A 21,533-nucleotide genomic window follows, 5' to 3' on the forward strand; every position below is an offset into this window, starting at 1 on the left:
TCTGCAAATGTAATTATGCAAAGCTGCTGTCATCTCAGCCACAGAAGTTGTGTGGCCAAGGACTAATGTTGAGAGCTAATTAAAATAATGCATCATTGAAACATTAATTTCTTGGTTTTAGGAATTATCTGGGATATAATATCATAATTATAGTTTCTTGATACTTGGTATTTAAATTTATTGCCTTTCTCTTGAAATAAATATGCAAAAGACTGATGGCAGTAAGTGGATGTGGTCATGTTAGGGCATCTCCAGGAGCAAGTGGTTTTAACATTGGTGTAAAATCAACTAACACTGAACTTAAATCAGTTATGTAAAATGAGCTGATTGCGATTTGTTTCTCTTAAGCCAGTCTGAAGCACTGAAACCGATTTAGAGGCCAGGTTTGTCTTTTTTTCTACGTGTGGATGACCTGTTGGGAGGAAATGATGGCAGTGAGGCAGGCGGTATTCTGCTCTAATCATCTCCCCTCCCCTCTAATCATCTTCCCTCCCCTTTCATGCCTTTCCAAGGCAGAAGGAGTGGACTGAAGGCGTTAATGATTTTTTTCAGCAAGTGGGGAAAGGGCGAGCTCCGTCCTTTTTAATGACCCTGCTTTGCTTTTGAATGCTTATGAATGCTTTAGGCTTAATCATGAGAACAGTTAATGACTGACTGAAGCTGACTGTAACAGTGCTATGAGAAAGTACTATCTTAGGTATGTATCAGTGTTCAGTCCTTGCAGAAAGATTGTAATGTTTAAATTGAAACCTTGTGGGCTTTTATGTGTTTCATGTACTGAATGCCAGAGATAATATAGGGATTTTGTGCTTATTTCTCACTAACCCTTTTGAGTTTTCCATCCTGTAACTTTAAATGTGCCGTATTTACTTAGTACTATGTTTTTCAAAGTTTGCTTTGTGTTTAGAATACCTGCCTGAAAGTTGAGTACTGTTATCTTAAATAATTAGAGCAGTGCATGTTGGATATTCCTGGCACATACTGTTAACACAGGCTTTCTCTTAGTAGTTACATTCCAGTTTTGTGAAAGATCCTGATGAGAAAGGAAGAATGTTTTTTGGTCATTGTGGACTTTACCTTCAAACTGAGGATTAATTCTTATCAAAGAGAATAAATATTTATATTATTTCAAAAGTGTTTAAACAAACGTTATTATGAGGGATGAAGAGTGGAATTATTTGTAATGGCTTCTGAAGTAATGAAATTGATCTAGGAATCAAAAGCTCAGTTAAAAATGAAATCATGCTTTATCTTGGCTATTTTTAATAATGTCAAGTCATAGGTGTTACTGTCCTGGTTTGAGTCTATACCCTTTGCATTTTTATCCTTGTTATTCTTGGGGGGTTGGGGCGCGGAATGCACTTCTGTTTTGCCAAGCACCTGAGGTTGGTCAGGTGTTGTTTACATGAATCAGGCTTCAGAAGATTAATCAATATATAATTAGTGATTTTTATATTTGTGTGTGTAAGTCAGTGTAAGTTTTGTCTGCTCTGTTTTGCATAGAAATGCATCCCATGCCCTTGAAAAGCACATGGCCCTTGTTTCCTTGTACACTGCCATTCCTCATGTTCCTGGGTATTTTTGTGTTTCCATAAATCTCATTGTTCTTTTAGAATTCTCTGCAGACTGGTTTAAAAATGTGTCTGTGATTCAAATGTGTGTTGTATATTTTATCATTTCACAGTTAAGTTTAATTTCTACCATTTCAAGACTGTGTATGGTAATGGAAATCATAAAAATGTAACAGAATACAAAGGATTCCTTAGCACTATTTTTTTTCTGAGATTAAAGTGACCTACCAAAGAACATGCCAAAAGTAAAAAAAAAAAGTTCTTGCACCAGCACAGAATTAAGAGTTTAAATGACTGTTTAAAAAGACTAGTTTGAAATATTTATATTTCGGAGAATAGGTTAGATTTACGTCTTCTTCAGTTTGTAGTGCTGAGTTGCTGTATAGTGGCACAAGAACTGACCTAGCAAATGAAAAAGTTTTGCCATGCGAGTTAAATTTCTTAAGTTCAATGAGCAAATGCAAGTATGATAAAAAATGCCATCTGTCTAATTAAATGAATGTTTCTTCAGGGAGTCTGGGATGACAAGAACTATGTATACAATGTTTCTCTTTCAACTAAAAAACACAGGCTGCTTTTTAGTAGTCCAGGTGTGCCTGTGGGGACAAATAAGTAGAAGTTAGGAGAACTAATCCAAGAATTGATGGATACATTGTTTCTTTTTTTAGTGCTTAGATTATAATACATTAAGATGATAGTTATAAACAATCTTGAACTAATTGAAGTACAGAGTTCTCAAAGTATTTTGTGTAGTGTAAGGGATGAATTTGTTATCTTTCGTGTGTCTGAACTTTGGTGTTTTTTTTCATCCTCATAATGACCTTCAACTGATTTTAATATGCTGGAGTTGGTACTAAAAATATTTTATCAAGAATATTTCAGATTACTTATAACAGTGCTAGTAACTGAATGCAAGCCAGCTCTGGTTCAGAAGCCTTTATTAGGAAAGCTTATTTTGGAAGTGGTTTCATTTATCACCCTGGCCTCAGGAGTTTGTACACCCTAGTTTTTCTTTTTACTCTTGTTCTTTTGAGGTACATTGAATTACAAAAATGACTAACTTTAAAGTGAAATGACAGTGTTTTATTTGCCTCTAATTGTAACACTTTTCTGTAATCTGATACACGATTTTCACAATTTACAAGGTTACAGTTTATTTGCTAGTAAGGATTTTGAATAGGTTATTCTTATAGATTAGAATTTATCGGGACTGTTAACATCAAAGCTATCTGAGTTAAAAAGGACACTGTATGACAGTCCTCTTATATAGAAGACTTTGTCTTGTTATTTTTGATCATCGGGATAAATATCAGCCTTCTGTATTTGTAATTCTACAAGATGGAAATTAGATATTCTGGAGTTTCAAGGGCCAGCAAGGTGAAGTTTGGATACTATTATTATTTGGATTGTATTAATGAGTTATGTCTGTTTGAGAGAGTAACTTGCTACGTTCTGGTAGCTCAAGCAAATTAAGATTTGTTTGGGTCATGATAGAGAGGAACCTGACTTTTAAATTCAAAGTAATTTTCAAAATTCTTCATAAGATCATCTTTGCAGCTTCTATATATATTTGTAATGACTATTTTTATTAAATCACTTCAGCCCAATTTACATGCATCCATACTCAGTGAAATACTAGATTTCCTGTTTGCTTTTTTGTAAAAGTTTGTTCCTTTAAAGTTTACTTGGCTTACTCAGGGGGTTTTGTGGGGCTTTTTTTTTTTTTTTTATAAATTATTTTGGTTAGTTTTCTTTTCTGTATTTTCATGTCATTTGGCTGTAAATATTTGTCTCTATCCAGTATTCATTTTTAAGTAGGATAAAGTAGCTTAATCCCATTTCAGACTCTGCTTTTTTTTTTTTTTTTTATATATATATATATATATATATATAGTAACGTCTTCACGAATGCTTTTTTCTGTTCTTTAGAAGACTTATTTCAGATTTAAGAATATGGAATTATTTAACAGAGTGAGAGAATGTAATATGATTATGCGATTTTCTTTGAACTGAAATGTGGAATACCTGCTGATTCTACAGCACACCAGATTAGTGTGTTTACAAATGCAGCAAGCAGAAAATGGAATGATCTCTCCCCAAATGGTCTTTAAAGATAGTCAATACCAGGTACAGGCCTTAAAGATCTTTGTTCTGTAGAACTTTTTGGAAAAGTCTTGTGCAGATAGGTGAAGTTGAACTTCATTTTAGGAACTAAGTGGGATTCTGTTTTGATTTGTGCTTCTTTACTTTTTGTTCTTTTGGGGGGTGGAGGGTGTGTGGGGAGTGGAGTGTTGGGTTTTGCTTGTTTTGTTTTGGAGTTCTTTTCTCTTTCTGGCCAGTGATGAGGCTGGCATGGATTCACAGCCTTGCAGCTCTGATGACACTGGATTTTCAGGCATGTGAATCGTACAGCCTTTCTCCACCAGACTGGTGTCCCCAACATGAGCTTCCTCAGTGTATTTTTAGGCGACAGCCCTTATGACTGTGCATAGAATCATAGAATAGTTAGGGCTGGAAAGGACCTCAAAATCATCTAGTTCCAACCCCCCCACCATGGGCAGGGACATCTCACACTAAACCGTGTCACCCTAAGCTCTGTCCAGCCTGGCCTTGAACACTCCCAGGGATGGAGCATTCACAACATCCCTGGGTAACCCATTCCAGTGCCTCACCACCTGCACAGGAAAGAACTTCCTCCTTACATCCAATCTAAACCTCCCCTGTTTAAGCTTTAACCCATTACCCCTTGTCCTGTCACTACAGTCCCTGATGAAGAGTCCCTCCCCAGCATCCCTATAGGCCCCCTTCAGGTACTGGAAGGCTGCTATGAGGTCTCCATGCAGCCTTCTCTTCTCCAGGCTGAACAGCCCCAACTTCCTCAGCCTGTCTTCATACGGGAGGTGCTCCAGTCCCCTGATCATCCTCGTGGCCCTCCTCTGGACTTGTTCCAACAGCTCCATGTCCTTTTTATGTTGAGGACACCACAACTGCACACAATACTCCAGGTGAGGTCTGGCAAGAGCAGAGTAGAGGGGCAGGATCACCTCCTTCGACCTGCTGGTCACGCTCCTTTTGATGCAGCCCAGGCTATGGTTGGCTTTCTGGGCTGCGAGCGCACACTGAAGCCGGCTCATGTTCATTTTCTCATCAACCAGCGCCCCCAGGTCCTTCTGCACAGGGCTGCTCTGAATCTCTTCTTTGCCCAACCTGTAGCCATGCCTGGGATTGCTCTGAGCCAGGTGTAGGACCTTGCACTTGTCATGGTTGAACTTGATGAGGTTGGCACCAGCCCGCCTCACAAGTGTGTTGAGGTCCCTCTGAATGGCATCCCTTCCTTCCAGCGTATCAACCGAACCACTCGTTACTGGTCTCCAGCTGGACATTGAGCCATTGATCACAACTCTTTGTGTGCGGCCATCCAGCCAGTTCTTTATCCACCGAGTGGTCCATCCATCGAATTGATATCTCTCCAATTTAGAGAGAAGGATGTCATGTGGGACAGTGTCGAATGCTTTGCACAAGTCCAGGTAGATGACATCAGCTGCTTTACCCTTGTCCTTCAGTTCTGTAGCCCCATCATAGAAGTCCACCGAATTGGTCAGGCAGGATTTCCCTTTAGTGAAGCCATGCTGGCTGTCACCAAGCACCTTGTTGTTTTTCATGTGCCTTAGCATGCCTTCCAGGAGAACGTGCTCCAAGATTTTCACAGGCACAGAGGTGAGACTGACTGGTCTGTAATTCCCTGGGTCTTCCATTTTCCCCTTCTTGAAAACTGGGGTTATATTTCCCTTTTTCCAGTCGTCAGGAGCTTTACCTGACTGCCATGATTTTTCAAATATGATGGCCAGTGGCTTAGCAACTTTATTCGCCAGCTAGCAACTTGCATTTGCCAGCATGCTGTAAAGCTGAGGGAAGAGGTATTTAGTCCCTTAGCTGCCTCCTTCCACAGCCTGTGTGAGGGCAGTGCAAGGCCAACCAGACTGGTGATGAAACACTGTGTTATCGATGCTCACTGCTGCAACCTGTGCTGTGGCCCATGAACCTTTTGCTTTCCAGCAAGAGCAATATCCCTCTTCCAGCCTACTGACAGATGGTGAATTGCTGGTAATGACTGTGTGTGGCCAGGTGATAAGTTTGCTTTGTTTCCTGGGTGAGGGTCATGGGGGTGAAACAAAGTGAACCTGGTGGTGGAGCGAAACATTTCCTACTAGCATGGATGGTGAGGTCATCTCCCAGAGTTCATGTAGGTTAGAATCCAAAGATGTACAGTACAGACTGTTCATGTGCACAGGTACAGAATAACTAAAATCTGTGTACCTCTGTTGGTAGAGCTTAGGTGAATCCTAGAAGTTAGCTTCAGATTGCAGGTTACTTATGGCTAATTGTTTCAGCTGGAATTGCAGTTAGAGAGGAGGCAAGGTCTTAAGGAGGGTACTTCCCCTTCCTGTCTGTGTCATGGTCAATGGCTTTATATCTATGAGGTTTCATGAGTTGCAGTTGGTTAATTTACAGCCCAGGTATTCTCCTTCTGCCTCAGAAGAGATCCTGATGTTTTATTGTTGACCAGAATTTTTCTTTCTCATTCTGCAGATTTCTTTAAGGCAGAATGGCTTGGTTGAGAACACAGTAGCTGGATATATAGCAACTCCATTGTGATTTTAGGCTTGCAGGCAGGAGGATTCACTGCTCTAGTTCAACAGGACAGGGTTATCTCTGACAGGCAGGATGCCAGCTCTTTTCAGTTACACATGAATCAGTTGAGAACCTTTGACTGCAATGATGAGCTGTTTAGCTTCTGTCTGAACACTTGCTAAACAGTGAAGAAACATGCGCTGGTAATCTGACATTAGATCAAGATTCCACTTTATTAATCTCAATTTAAGTGTGTGCTTTATTCCCATATTTGCTATCATGCAATATTTGTGAGAGCTGTTGAGAAGTCTTGGCTGCCCGTTGAAACGTCTGGTGGTAAAAGTTACCTAAGATGTAGAACAGGTGAAATACTTACACGAAATTTGTCGGTTACAGCTCCAGGCTCCCTAAATGGTTTATTTTGGTCTATGCACTTTAGGTTTTTGCTCACAATTGCTTATTTACTCATCCAGCCTGAAGAAGGATCCTGTCTTTTGAGCACTCAGAGGAGAATACAAAGGGTGGAGCTTATACTTGTAAATGGGGAGTGGCAACTTCCAGGAAGAGTGGAAGAGGCAAGAGAGAAGGGAGATCTGCCACCTTCAGTTTTCACACAAAGGCTGAGAAGATGTGCTTTCAAGTACTAATGGTGATGTGTGATTAGTACTTGAGCTGTGATTTTTGACTTGGTGTAGAATTCGAATGCATAAGGTCAAGGGAGGCTGTACAGGCTGTACCATAACTGCTTCCAGCTGGAACAGCTTTAGGGTAATGCTGCTCAGATTGCCTTGCAAGTCAGGACCCTGGTGCTGATCTTCTGAGCATCTTTGTAGCTTACCTAGAAGTGAAGTAGCTAAAAGCAATTTTATGTTAGGGCTAAAAATATAATCTTGTTTAGATGGGAATTTAATAATTTTTTCTTTTTTATTCCAGATTGGAACAAACACATCATAAATATTATTTTGTAATCCAAGTAAGAATGGAAGGAGTAATGTAGCAAGCAGATGTCTCTGTCCTTGTAACTCCACTGTGGATTCATAGATACTTAAAGTAAATTCCAGGTTTTGCTTCAGGTGCAAGAATTTTTAAGATCTAGTTTCAGACTCTGACAGGAAGACTCAATCCAGATACACTAGTTCTTTAAATCTACCAAATAATGTACTCATTGTGGAATTCTTCCAGATCCAATGACTTTTTCAAGTAGTACTTAGCTTTTTATTGTATGCTTTCTGATGACTGATTCCTGGAATGATGTTGAGAACACACCATTCTGAACAAGCCTGTGTCTGTCTAGAGGACACTAGTTTTAAGCCGGTGCTGCTGATGTCTGCCTTCTATGTCTCTGAAGAGGAGCATGGAATGAAACAGGTTTGCTTTCACATGTGACACCTTAAGATTAAGCTTCGTGCAGAAATGTGTCTGTACCTGAAATAAAAAAACTATGGGAAACTATGCTGAAAAAATAAGTCTTAGCTCAGTTGTTTGACTAACCAGTTTAGAAGTGCAGCAGAGGTTATGCATTGTCAGTGAACCCACTAGTCTGCCTCAGAAAAGACTGAAAGGCATCTTCAGCAGCTAGATTAGATGGTTTGCTCACATAGATGTTTTTTCTCAAGTTCTGGTGTTGTTTTTAAGTCGTCTTTCCTTCCAGTGTTTTTTTGTTACCACTTTGGGTTTGAATTTTTTTTGGTTTTGTTTTTCCTTGCATAAATATGTAGCTAGTCTTTAGCTTCTTCAGTTTCAAATTTGCTGTTATTCTTTGGTGTTATTGAATATTTTCTTATTCTTGTGTTTCATGCTGAAAGGAAAAAAAGACTTTCCATTGTGTCTTCTAAGCACTGCTCATTATATCAAATATCTTTGTAATATGTTCTTTGTAAGTAATAATGTTATTTTCAAACCCCAAGTAATGATTTTCTCTGTATTCCCTATAATTTTTTTTTCTTTTTTCCTTATATTTTAATGTTTAATGTATTTCTTAGCAGGCAGGAAAAATACCAAATTTACTTTTTATGGAAGTAAATTATTGATTTATGGTATTGATGTTACAATAATTTCTACATAACGCTTATTCTGTTTTTATGAATACTAAACATTTTATATTCATTTTGATATATCATCACGTAACTGTCTACAGTGTGCCAGCTCTCACTTTGAGATTTGATGAAGTTTATTTAGGTTCCAGTAATGAGGTTAGTTTCTGTTTCTCCTTCAGTCTGCCTGTTTAAATGAATTTTCCATTAGTTCATCAAGGGTGCTACTTGTTTGAAATACCTAAAAGTGGTCATGAGCGTTCAGCCTATCCTTGCTCTTTGAAGTGCAGTTATACCTCAGTTAAGTATTGCGTAACAGGTCAGTTACTTCAGTATTAAGGTCACTGTAAATTCTGGAACACATATTATTTGAGTGTTAAACTTACTTTCTTTGTTTAATTTTGTTCCAGCAAAGTAGTAAGTACTACCTGGCACACTATGCCTAACAATACTAATGTAGTTACTTTAAAGTAACTTTCTTGGCACTAAAACACGGAAGTAAAATTCAAACAAACATGACTGCAGTTGGAATGAAACCCACTTGTCTCTTTCATTGGAGGTGATGTTTGGCAGGTATGTCTGGGTCCCAGTAGTTCTTTACTGTAATTAAACCTGCATGTGAAAAAAATTAAAGGAACACTTGGTAAATGTTTGGTATTGTTGTGTAGAGGCCTTCTTTTTGCTCCTTATCAGATTTTTCTCTTCCGTTTTTCTTCCTATTACGCCACACTTTCCCTTCTGTTTCCAGATCATTAAACTTGTGTGATGCTTTCCAATGAAGGGTTCTGCTTCTGTAAAGATAATCTTAAATTCAGTTTTTTGTCATCTCGCTTATCCCTATCTTTAAATGCTGTGTAATGCTGTCCACCCATCTAAAAACTATGTAGTTTCCACCACATTTTAAAATTTAAATGGCTTTTACATTTAAATTGAAATTTTGGAGCAATAGTGCTTCGGTTATGTTAGAGCTAGGAGCACGGGACAAAAAGAAAGCTGTATTCTGAATATTCCCACCTATCTTTTCCCTCAAATGCTACAGCTGTTTTATCCCTTCATAAATTTTTAATTGGAGGATTTCAGTACTTAATCACAAAAAAAAAAAAAAAAAACCAACCAAAAAAAACCTTGCATCATTCCTTTGCTGCCAGCCAGTATTTTCCTTATTATGTGGATAAGTTAGGCATTAAAGGGCTAAGTGATTTTTGCAATATGGCATAGCGAGCCTCTGGCAGCGTCTAAAACTCCTGTTTTATAATCCTGTAATCTGCTGATTTGACGTGAATGCTCTTTTCAGCTGGTGTATCAAATGGAAACACCCTAAATCCTGGTTGGGACTGAGAAGAGTTATTCTGAGATGAGAATTACTGCATAAATGTGTTAATGCTATGATTATCATTGTCAAGGAGTTACCAAATAAAAAAATGAGTGAATACACAGAGTAGAAATGTAAGTGCTTTAGGGATGTGCACACAAGATGCCTTAGGAGACCCAGCCACTGCAGTGTAGCAAAATGACTTACATGGCCCTCAAAAGATGTGGCAGTGGGGGTGAGAGCTAACAGTACTTATCCTAGCATCCCCAGTTATGTGACAGGGAAAGGTGTCTTGGACAGGTCTGGTAAGAGTTTTCCTCTCACATGCACACAGCTATTTTTGCTGTTAGTTACTTGCATGGTTTTTGTGAGATGTAGGGTTTGAAAGTAATGCTCCATACCAGACATAAGAGAGATTCTGCTTATAGAAGCTGCCTTTCCAGGTCTGTTTGTAAAAAATCAGCTGATACCACAACGTCATTTGTGCTTAAATTGCCTCTTCAAGCTTTTTCTTTACATCTGAGGGAGGTATAAAAAATTCTGTAAACTGATGTGCCTAGAATCTTGTTTGTTTTTCCAGACACATCAGTTGGGCTAATAAAAGAAAACCTACTTCTTTGGGCAAAATGTGCTCTCCTTGTATTATCCTGGCATGTTTATAGGCAGAAATTGGTACCATGAGCAATGACCTGTGGTATCTGCATGTTATTCTGTGTCGAAGTGTATGTTGCATTTCTTGTATGAACTGGCCTGGGATTCCCCAAGTTGTAGGTGGTCAGTTAATGGCCCAAGCCCTTATTCTGTAGCCTGTGATTGTTTGGGTGATTTTTGTGATTATTTTCCCTGCAGTTTCATCTCCCTTTGAAATGTTGTTACCATGTTTCACTAATAAACTGCCCTTTTTTTACACCTTGACGAATAGGCAATGGAAAACATTACTGTTAAAATGCTATAGAAACAGTTGAATTATTTGAATGAAAAGCTAAACATTTCACTGAGATCGGATTTAGTTTTAAATTTAAGATACTTTTCAGGTAGAAGAACAAGCTTACATTCTTTCCAAGTCAGACTTCGAATGGTACCTAGAGTAGTGGCGGACTTTTGTCCCATTTTCTACTAACTGAGATGTTGATTATAAGGTTGTGACAAACCAAATGAAACTGATTCAGTCTTTTTCCAAAACTGAGAGACAAAACAAGAGTAAATAGTATGTCATGGGGTAGAGCTAAATGTTAAATTCAACCTTCTAATGTTTTCCTGTGCAACTAGCACAGATAATGAAATAATTAAAAAATCTGTTTTATGTAATGTTTTGCATGAACTAAGCATGTGTTCTTGTGAGGGCACTCTACACCTTCTTTATTCCAGGAGCATTACTGTAGATAGATAATAATTCAAGTCTACTTGACATTAGTCATGCCACTGGGCTATACTGTAGCTACTCACATGTCTTCCTGCTTTCCAGCTGTATTTTCCTCTACTAAAAAAGGCATACCGAAATAAACTTTCACATAACTTACCATTGTACTGTATATCAAAAGAAATCTAGCTTTTGATATTTCTTTAATTTAAGCTGTAGTAAAATACTACAGGAATGCATGTGCATAATTTTATTTCTATAGTCAGTAGCTTAAATAATGTGGTTTAAGATCCCATCTCCCAGTCTTCCCTCCTGCTTTCCCATGGCTGAGAGTGTAGCGTGATAGGATTTGGTTTTTTAGTGGTGGAAAACTCAGTGTGATTTTTCACACTACTGTGACGTGCAGTCCAATCTGATGCTTATAAAACAGTCGTATGCATTGTGTATTTAACTGAAATATTTAAAAGATTTGTCATGAAGTTCAAGGTCGTGGATCTTGTGTATTTTTAAGGAAATTGTTGTCATGGGCTAAAATCGTGTTTCACCTGCAGTCTGGCTCCTCATTAGATGATAGGAGGGATTTGCGGCATTGGCAATAAGTTGTGCTGGCTCTGGCTGCCTGCCAAAGCAGGGCTGCTGTTTAAGGCAGCAGGTCTCGCTGCCTTTCGCCAGCCTGAAAGGCACGGGGCTTTCAGGAGGAATGCAGTGCAGGATTTTGTGTCGAGTCAAAACCGGCAGGCTGTCCTTGCTTTACTGAAACAATTGCGTGTTTATGATTTTGTAGTATGTGATGTCATGAGGGTGTTGGCTTTCAGGAATTTCACTACTGAGGAAGCAGTTTGAAATGCAGGCAGAATCTTCAAGACCTTCGAAAATGCACTTGGTTTCTTTTTAGTTAGCTTTGAACAGATGTACAGATGGATACATATACACGTATTTTTTTGGTAAGAAATTAACATATGGAATATAGAAGCAATTTAAGTGGATACAATACCTGAAGGCAATGTCAAGTCAGTCTGGATTTTCAAACTCTCTTCCTCTACCGGGATATCCATTCTACCAGGTGTCATGCAGGTATATCATGTTTTAAGTTTTATCTTTTAGTGCACTTGCATAGAGAGCTGCAGCATGATGCTTGTTTAACAGATATTTTGTTTCCATTTCTTTGTTCTCTGAAAAAAATATGAAATTGGAGAATTTAGAAGCTGAAAAACATTAATGCAGTTTTAGAATGCTTTGTGCCTGACTTAATAATTTGGTTTGCATTTACTTAAAGCAAATATCTTTATTTCAAACATACTAAATATATTGAGTGTTTTTCCAACGGGAAAAATGGTGTAACCTTGGAGATTTTTAAAGTGAGTTATGTATTCGGATGTATTCAGTTATTAGGAACAGGTATCTACAGTGTTGAGAAGTGGAAATTATACAGGTTTCTAGAAACATGACTAAATTTTATGTCTTTTCATGCAGAATTGCATAAGGCAAATAAACAGGAGTACTTATTGTCATTATGCTTATAAGATAATTTGTAAAAAACGTGCATGTGTGGAAAGGTGATAAATGCTAGCATTGTGATAAAGCTTAATCATACAAGCTTCTCAGTGTTTTGTCCTTTTGACCCAACAGTCCAGTTTTATTAAAAATCCTTCCTTCTGAGAGTGCTGTGTAACAGTTTCCTAGTGAATGGGTTGGATTCTAACCATGAAATTACTGTTCCTGTTGTGGAAGACTGTAATATTGCATAATAATTAGAGGGAATGTGTTACAAAATTCTTTGGCTGAAAGATCTCAGGTTTCTGGCACACCTTAATAAAGGAATGTAATCTCTGTTTATTGTGTCTAAAGCTGAAGTCCCTGCCTCTCATGCTGCAACAATAACAGAGGGAGGGGAAAATTGGAGTTGGACCAGGAGTTTTGTGATATTACTCATGTTTCTGTAGCACGTTTGAAGAATAGGATAAGAGAGTAAGTTGTTAATTAACACTTTCATATCCAGAGAATGAATATGGCAAATAATGGTTATAAACTGCAGCACACACAGTGGTGTGGGTTAGTTTTGTAAGGCTGCAGGATAGCCATTTGTGAACAGAAACAAAAATGGTTCTGCAGAGTTCCTTTAACCACTTTTCTGTGTGTTTCTTGAAAGAAATTTCTGCACTTATTTGCATATTTTTATCTCTGTAGCACTACGAGGCTTTCTGATCAAAGGTACCATAGGGTTATAGAAACCAGAGTTAGCTATTTAGAGGTCAATCAGAGTCATTGCTCATGGTTGATGTCCTTTGGCCTAACTTTGGAGAATGCTGACGTCTAGTAGCCTTTCTTTTTTCTGGTTTTGTTTTTGTTTTTATTGGTGATTATGGGCACAAATAAGCTGGAAATGTAATACAACAGAAATTTAGTAAAAAGCAGCTGATGTAAAAGCCTTCTCTTCTCAAAAGTAAGTTAGATGCTTGGTCAAACAGACACCTTTCCACTCCTATTTCTTAAGATCACAATGACCGGAGCCTGCCACCCAACTCCCTGAATTGCACAGTGGCCTTCTGGACATAGGGAAGGTCTCATGAGTGAGTACCAAATCCTCACCTTTCTGTTGTGAAAAGAGATTGAAGTTTCTGAACTCTTGGATCCCTGTTGTTTAACTGCATTTTGTGTTTTAATCCTCCCCTCTCTGTTTATTACATGTTTTTAAATAGTTATTCTGCATTTCAATGAAGCCTGGGTTTAATAAATTTCAGATAAGATAATGAGTTTCTGTGGTACAGAATTGAGAGTATTAAATACTGTTTTATGTATGTAGAATTGGGTGGACTTCCTTTCTTCACTAAGTCAGCCTGACTTTGCAACTTTGTTTCTGTTCTGATACCTATAAAAAGAAATTTTTTACATTGTGTAAAAACTACTGGTAACTTGGCAGCTCCAGCAATGTAAAGTTAGCATCCTGCTGTCATTTCAGAGCTCGTCTTCAGTGCAGAATTTTCTTTCAGAATGGTAACATATGTCAGTTTCTGTCTGGGTTTACAGAGACAGAACTGAATTATGACTCTTATTCCACTCTAGTTGTCATATTCTGGTGATTATTTTTGAGTAAAATAAGCAGGCAGTGAGACTACTGTTTATCGTAATTGGTTTGTGATCTCTAGAATGGGAAGCTAAGTTTGTATGTTGGCAGAGCCATTAATCTAATGGCAAAGACTGGGGTGGTATAAAAGTCTTGAACAGAGTTCTGGAAAAGGTCTTTCTTCAGGAAACTTTGTCTTTTGTGTAGAGAAGATGAATTTTCTAGAGATCAGAATTATTGTTGAAATTGCATGGTGTTTGGAGTGGATTGTATTTTGTGTTATGGATAAGGAGTAAGAGATTTGGTATGATATTTTTGTGGAAATGTAATAGGAAATATCGATGGTAAGCCTGTTCTGGAGGAGTGTGTGATAAGTGTCTTGTTCATTTCTGCCTTTCTAAAGGTTGCTGGGGACATTGTTTATACTTCATCTTGGAGATGACCAAGAGACAGTCTCCAAAACTAGGTCACTCAAGGTGGCATGGTCTCTTGGCTGGCTGTGAATTATGGAATTGCATAACTCAGGAGTTTTGCATGGGGACCTTGAGCCACATTGTAACTCATTTTTGGTGTCCATGAAATGCGGAATTGGAGTTTCATGGGAGCTTTTCCATATCCGGATAAAATTTACAGATTAAGAGAATTTATTCTGAGGAAGATAACAAATTTCTTGTTTCCTTCATGGCACAACATGGGAGATCTGATCTAGATATTGATTGTAGAAAATACTCCACGTGATTGCAAAAAACTCATTTGAATAATTTATCATCTTTGGTCTTTACAGGTTTGGTGTGTGACATACAAGTTGAAAGAAAATACTACTATCTCTGGTTCCTGTAATAGCAGCAAGTTTAAAATTAGTGTTAGTGGTTAAACCTTGAATGGTAGTCAAAGCATTCAAGTAAACCTGTTGTGTGCCATTTTACAGAGGCTGGAATGGCATTAGCCAGGTAGCTTGCATTTTTTCACCTGCTTAATTTTGTAATGTTACTTTTCCTTCATATATCATACAGTGTAGAAGGAAGTCTGTTCAAAAGTCTTTGAAAATATGCTTATAATATTTTGATTTTCATAAGCTTAATCAGTAGAGATTAAGAACAAAGGTGCTCATGTCTTTTTCCCAGTTATCCTGGCATGGCAAAAGACTGTTTTTCTAAGAACGTTTGCTATTTCTCAATGCTTTATTTTGCTAGAGGGAGATGGTAGCCTTATGAATTTTCCTTTAGCAGAGAGAAAAGGAAGAGATCTAGTGTCATAGTCATGTTTGACAAGGGAAGCCAGAGTTTTCAGCTCTACTGGGGTATTAGCAGATTGCAGGCATTTTAGCAAATTGTTATTGCTTTTGTTTGCCTCAAACCCACAATTCAAACCCATTTTTAAGTAGGAAGACTTTTTTTTGAGTAGGAGGATTTACACCTCTTTCCTCACATGGAAACATGACATAATGCAAAACCCAACCCTGCCTCAGCTACAGAGCAGTTGCTCTTGTTTCTGTGATGTAGATGGAGTTCTGCTGATGGGCTGTGGTACTCTTCATAAGATGATTCCTCTTTAGGAAGAATCATATTGTTTCTGACACAAATGCATAGGGGTCAAGACATGGGTGCTCTGCATAGCTGAGAGATCTGATCATTTTCGTGCTTACATTCAAAGTAGCAAAACAGTGTTTAGGGTCTGTAAGGGCTGTCATAGTGCTTAGGCCTAACCAGTATCAGAACCATCTGCAGCCCTTTATAATACTGGAATTTCATCTTCTAGGGATGTTGATGGAAACCATGTTCACAACAAAAGGCTGCTGTTCAGCTCAAGACTTCCTTGGAATCGCGCATGCTATTACACTTTTTCTGTCTGCTAAAAAAGAAGAGAAAAAAGCTATCCAGTGGGGGAGAGTGAAAAACTTGTAATATTGTGAATTGAAGATGAGTCATTGCATACGACCAGTTGATTCCAAATGCAGTAATGCATATCCCATCCAGTCTTAGCAGTAGCATAAATAAGCTATTATAATTGAAACTAAGTGACAACCGGATAGTGCTTAACTGCTTCTTTTGAGGAGGTAGCCACTGCCCTCTTCAAATGTTGCTCTGCAATTAACATCCATTTCTTAAATTAAAAAAAAGGGGGCAAAACCAACCTATTGTGTTTTAGATAGAGAAATAAATCTTGCTTACTTCCATGTTACAGAGTTTTCAGAGACAGCAAGTCTTTTAAAGAAGCAAAACAATTACTGACTTTTTCTTTGTAGCATAATCTGACAAGTTCAGTTAAACAAAAATCTTTTAGAAATAATGAGGTTAGGCAAATAGCAATCAAGAATAACAAAAAACATACTAAAATATTTGCTTGTTTGGTAGTGTTAACCAAAGTCCTGCATAACTATTTAATGTTGCTGTTCTGAATATTCAGCAGTATGCGTGTGTGTGGCAGGAACTTACAGTTGCATTTTTCTTGGAATAACTAAATCAGTTGAACAGAACTGCCTGTGTATTTTGTTCTTTGTTGGTTAAAAACGGTTCCCTTTCTCCCGTAGGGAGGAGAACAAGAGGAGGACAGAATTCTTGACAAAATTGGCAAAATATATGCAAGAACCGGGTGTGCTAAATTCAAGCTGGCCCATAGAATTTGTTTTTTATATATGCCGACAATAAAATATAACTTTCCTGTTAAGAAAGGTAGATCAATTGTTCTTAGACGCTTCTTAGATGGATAATTCTTTTTTCAGGACTTAGCAAGAACTAGTGTAGAAAGGTGATGCTGCTATCACTAGCTCCTTTATGTCTAAAAAGGAATATGTTAAATTCAGATTTCAGTAAGAGAGGGAATGATTAAAATCTGAAGATGACAATTTTCTATAGTTTATCCTCTGCAATGTTTAAAATGTGGGCAGGCTATTTTTATATTAAAATGGTTTGAACATGCTGTAGTTGCTTTACAGGAAAATGTAAAGTTTGCTTTTAAGCAAAAAACATTTTTTCTTTCTTTTTTTTTTTTTTTTTTTTTGATTTTCCAAGGGGCTCATGATTAGAATGTCAGCAGTTACTTGGGCTTGACAGAACAAACAACGCATTAAAAAGCTTCCCATAATAAAAGGTAGCTCATTAAGCAAGATTGAACTTGAAAAAAGAGTTTTGCTTGCAGGGAATAAATCTTGAGTACAGGCTGGTCTCTGAGAAGACAAAAATGGTAGAAAACCTGTTAAAGATGAGGCAGGTCGCAAGATCACCATCTCCAAATTTTGTCCAGAAGACACAAGCACAAAACTGTGAGTGAGAAATGTTGATTAAGGTGTGGGCTGGTGTTGCAGTTCCCGCCTGATTTTCCTCAGTTGCTTCCTTGGAAGAGCAAGGCTGGGTAAGAAGGCTTTTCTTCAGCAATGCCTCTGATACGGGAAGTCTCTTCTCTCTTCCTTATCTCGTACCTCTCGTCTTACCCCAGCATCCCTTTTTGCCTCACTCTGTTCACTTCCTCTCCCCTTATTTTTAATCTCCCCTGTTTTGTCATACCAGAACTGGAAATGGAAAACCTCAGGGCTGCGCAAGTGATCAGTAGATCGACACAATCCCATACGTGGCTGCCTTGTGATTTTCAGGACCAGCTGTGAAATTGCATGTGTATTGATACTGTCCCAGTGGTAAACTGAGACCTTGTGAAACAATTGGCAGGGGTATGTTCCTAGTTTCACCTGTGTTGAGTTATACTGGGTATTCCCTTGGCATGTGTGTCACTTCTGGCTTTCCTAACGCAGAATACCTTCTGGCTCCTGAGGTCTCTTTCCACATTCCTAGCGTAGGTCAGGTTATGCTTGCTGGGTAAGGGTGTAATCAGATGAATGGGTGGCAAATTGCAACAATTCACTATAAATCATTCTGTCAGAAAAGAGGAAACTCTGAGGGGAAAATGTGAACATTATGATAATGTTATCTATTAAGCGTCCTTAAAAGGACACAAGAGTATAAACCGCACATGGTGCAAAGCAGTAGCTCTGATGTGGATTAGTTTTCTCATGAATTCTGACTGAAACTTTGAATATTTCGGTTTGTTTTGTGATATCTGGAATTTCAGGCTCTTACACACAGAAATGCAATTTTAGTTCTGACGACACTGATACTTGGCCAGCAGAACCAGTTACAACAAGTTCTGCGTTACTTTTTTCTTAACAGGTATTTTCTAATATACTCTTCATTATTAAAAAAAGAAAACGTCTACTGTAACTAGAGATGCAGGTATAAAATCTTTTGTATTTTCATTATTCTGAGGATTTCAGCATGGAAGAGCAGTTTGTTTCCTTATTTTTTGGAACATTGTGCATTATTTCTGTTGTTTTAGAAAAATTTGTGCATGTGTGTGTTACAAAACAAAATTGCTCTGTTGGCATAAATACACACTGACTTGTTTTCCTGAATGATGATGGTTGTTCAGATTTCTGTTCAGTTCTTCTTTCCATTACTGTTTCTGTCTCAGCATTTGGCTAATCTGCTTATGGAATTATCAGAGTTCTTAGTTAAGTAGTGTGCTTCCCAAGATTTACACTGTAATTGCCTCTCTTAGAGTTGAAGCTGCCTGAATACCTCTTGGATCCTTTCAGAATCCTTACAGGGATGTGTCTGGAGGTTTTCTGAGATTTACTCTGTGTATTTGGGGGTCCAGGTTGTGCAGCAAATTGTACGTCAAAGAACCATCCTATGATGCCGAAATCAAAGAAGTGGTAAATGCTCCATCCCTGGCTGTGTTCAAGGCCAGGTTGGACAGAGCCTTGGACGACATGGACCTAGTGTGAGGCGTCCCTACCCATAGCAGGGTGGGTTGAAACTAGATGCTCTAAGGTCCTTTCCAACCCAGACCATTCTGTCATTCTATGATTCTTAATACGTTGGGTTTGAAATTAAATATGAAAACTAACTTTGTGTCTTAGAAAAACACCCTAGAGAGAAATACTGTTCTTTCTAGTATACGTAAAGGACACCTTGACTAGTACCAAATCCTGCAGTTAAAGAATGGTCCTAGAAATGGTCCTGGTTTGCACAGCATTTAGTTGATAATATGAAAATGTAAACTGGGAATTTGTTACAATTTGGTTTGGAGAAAAATGTTGAAGAGCTGGCAGGAAATTTGAAAAGCATAAATTTGCAAGTTTCTTCTTTATGCAAATACAAAACTTATTAAATCAGAAATGAGAGCACTGCAGAAGCTTGAAAGTTATTTTCAGAACAATTAACTATAGGAAAATTATAACCAATACAGTAATTTACGTTAAAATTTGAATAAGTGTCAGCTAATATTTGAATTATAACAAATTGTTAAATACAGATAGTATCTATGCAAATAAGAAGTAGATTATATTTAGTCTCACTTTTTATGCTGTTACTTTGGCAGGTGTATGATTTATGACATTGTTAATCCAGTTTTTTGAGTCCTGCAATTCATTTGAAGGACATCTTCCAGCACAAAATGAACGTAAATTTGAGCACTTAGTAAATGGATACTTATATATTCCATTTTTAGATTTTTTGTGCAGAAAATAGTCTACTTCTTTCTCACATGCTGAGGAGAGCCATCTTAAATTTAAGAGACTTAATTGAAACAGACGGCCAGTGCTGTTGACGTGTAAATGCCTCTGTACACTGCTGAGATGACTGCAATGCAGATAATGCTGATGGTGCTAGCCTTTTGAAAATTTACATCAGCTTTTCAGCTCCTGTAAGAGGTTTCATTTACTCATAACTTTAGGTGAGGAATAATCATCTGCTGAAGACAATTACAGTGGAAAAGATTGTAGTGGCTGAGACAATGACCTCATGTGGGGAGGCTGCCAGAGCACTGCATAGCCTTTCTGCTTCCCCAGTGTGTCTGTCTCAGATACAGCTTGCCCTAAGTGACAAATCTTATGGCATAGAGCACTTTCACAGAAATTAAGACCTGAGTAATTTTCAAACATCGTGGTGCGTTACTTTCATTCCTTGGAAACTCTTGGATGTCAAGTTATTATGTGTTGCTTGCCGTGACATTACTGATATTAGCCTTCCCTGCAGCTTTCTGCCTTCTTTCCCCCAAAGTGGGACAGTGTCTCTGCTGTTTTGTTTTACTGTTCAAATTCGAACTGTGCCTGTACTTTACTGCTCCTTTCCCTAAAATGTGGAAGACCTGTCCCTTTTCCCTTAGGGTTTACAGAGCCCCCTGTTAGAGGACTTGTACCTCTGAAGGGTTATTGCAACTTCTTGGAGCTCTGTAGCACTTCCCCTCCTCTTCCTTATTCTCATGTAAGTAATCCACATTTTACCTCCTCCTTTAACTACATCATCCATTTAAAAAATCTGTTTCTTGGCTCTCCTGTTAAACTGCATCAAGTTCAAGCTTGTCTTTCTTGCTTTAAGACATGTAGTTAGCTCTGTCCCCACTCTGGTTTCTTACCAGGTTACTCCCCTTCTGTTTAAGTCTATTCAAATGTGTCTGTAGTAAAAATTATTTGGTTTACACTTGTCTGCTGTTGACTACGTGAGATTTCCAGATTTAAAATATACCCTGGTTTGCAGAATTTGTAACTCTTCTTGTGTTAAAGTAATTACTGTTTCGAAAACTTAATTGTTTTTGTCTTTCTCAGCCTATTTTGGCTTTTACTGATCTCTCTCCCCTTCTCCTGTCTCAGGTAAAAACTAGAGTATTTACTTTGTTTTTTCTGCAGCCATTCTGTCTTTTCCATTGCTCTAGAAGTTGCCTGAAGTAAAGGATAAACTTGGAGCATTACCCATAATTGTGGAGTCTTTTAAATGTACCTTTGTCTTCTGCTGGTGTGATGGGAGGAAGATGGGTTCCAGGTGATGTCAGAGACCCAGAAACATTGTTCACAAGAGTTTCTCTGTTGTAATTGTTCACTCTAATGAAAAGTCAGCATGAGTATATCGATTTGAAGAAATGCATGTATGTTGTCTTGATGGTCAACTGGATTTTAATTAGAATAATTTTCAGGTGTGTCCACTTGATACTTCTGTTTTAGTGAGCTGTTCTGTGGTGTCTGAAGAGTGATATCAAGTGTTTTTAGAGCTTTTGGATGGGGAAAGATGCAATTGAGTCAGTCATTAGGATTCTGGCTATTCGTGTGGAAATCTTATAGGCAGGTTTATTTATTCCCTTGCTGTCTTCCCAAAGATGACTAAAATCCAGAATATTTAGTACATGGCCTGTGTCAACTGGTAATACTAAAATCTGAGTTCACAATTCACAATTGTTCCAGTTGAGGAAAAGCAGCACCTATGTATTAATGCCTAAGTCTTTTATGTTCCTTCACTGGCAGAGTGTTTTTTTCTTTTATGGATTTATTGTTGCTGTCTGCCAGGCTAGCCTTCTTTCCATGTGCTGAAAACATTAGGCAAATCTGCAGTGGATTTGCAAATGTAAACTTTTCTATTGCTATGCACCATGGGCCTTGATTTCAGTCCATTGAGCTTTCTCTCTATATTCTTTTCTGCCCACTCTCACCCTGCTGGGTCATGATTTGCTGTATTTCAGATGCTAAAAGCTTCTAAAGATAGCCCCCCTCCCTTTATATTCCTTTAAGCACAAGCTG

General features: G+C 38.1%; 1 protein-coding gene across 9 annotated transcripts in view; it reads left to right on the plus strand.

Annotated features, from left to right (window-relative positions):
- Positions 1–21,533, plus strand: part of PLEKHA7 (pleckstrin homology domain containing A7) — a 156,641-nt gene that overhangs the window by 38,564 nt on the left and 96,544 nt on the right. The window contains exon 1 of one of the 9 annotated variants that reach the window (XM_065682929.1): positions 11,831–11,982. The exons of 7 other annotated variants lie outside the window; for them this stretch is intronic. In XM_065682929.1, the coding sequence (XP_065539001.1) occupies positions 11,912–11,982 (71 nt within the window). In that variant the 5' untranslated portion in view covers positions 11,831–11,911. Of the gene's footprint in view, positions 1–11,830; positions 11,983–13,459; positions 13,479–21,533 lie in introns of those variants that run through there. One more of the 9 variants, XM_065682930.1, reaches the window with a different exon arrangement.

Source organism: Lathamus discolor, chromosome 6 (genome assembly GCF_037157495.1).
Source record: "Lathamus discolor isolate bLatDis1 chromosome 6, bLatDis1.hap1, whole genome shotgun sequence".
Lineage (NCBI taxonomy): Eukaryota > Metazoa > Chordata > Aves > Psittaciformes > Psittacidae > Lathamus > Lathamus discolor.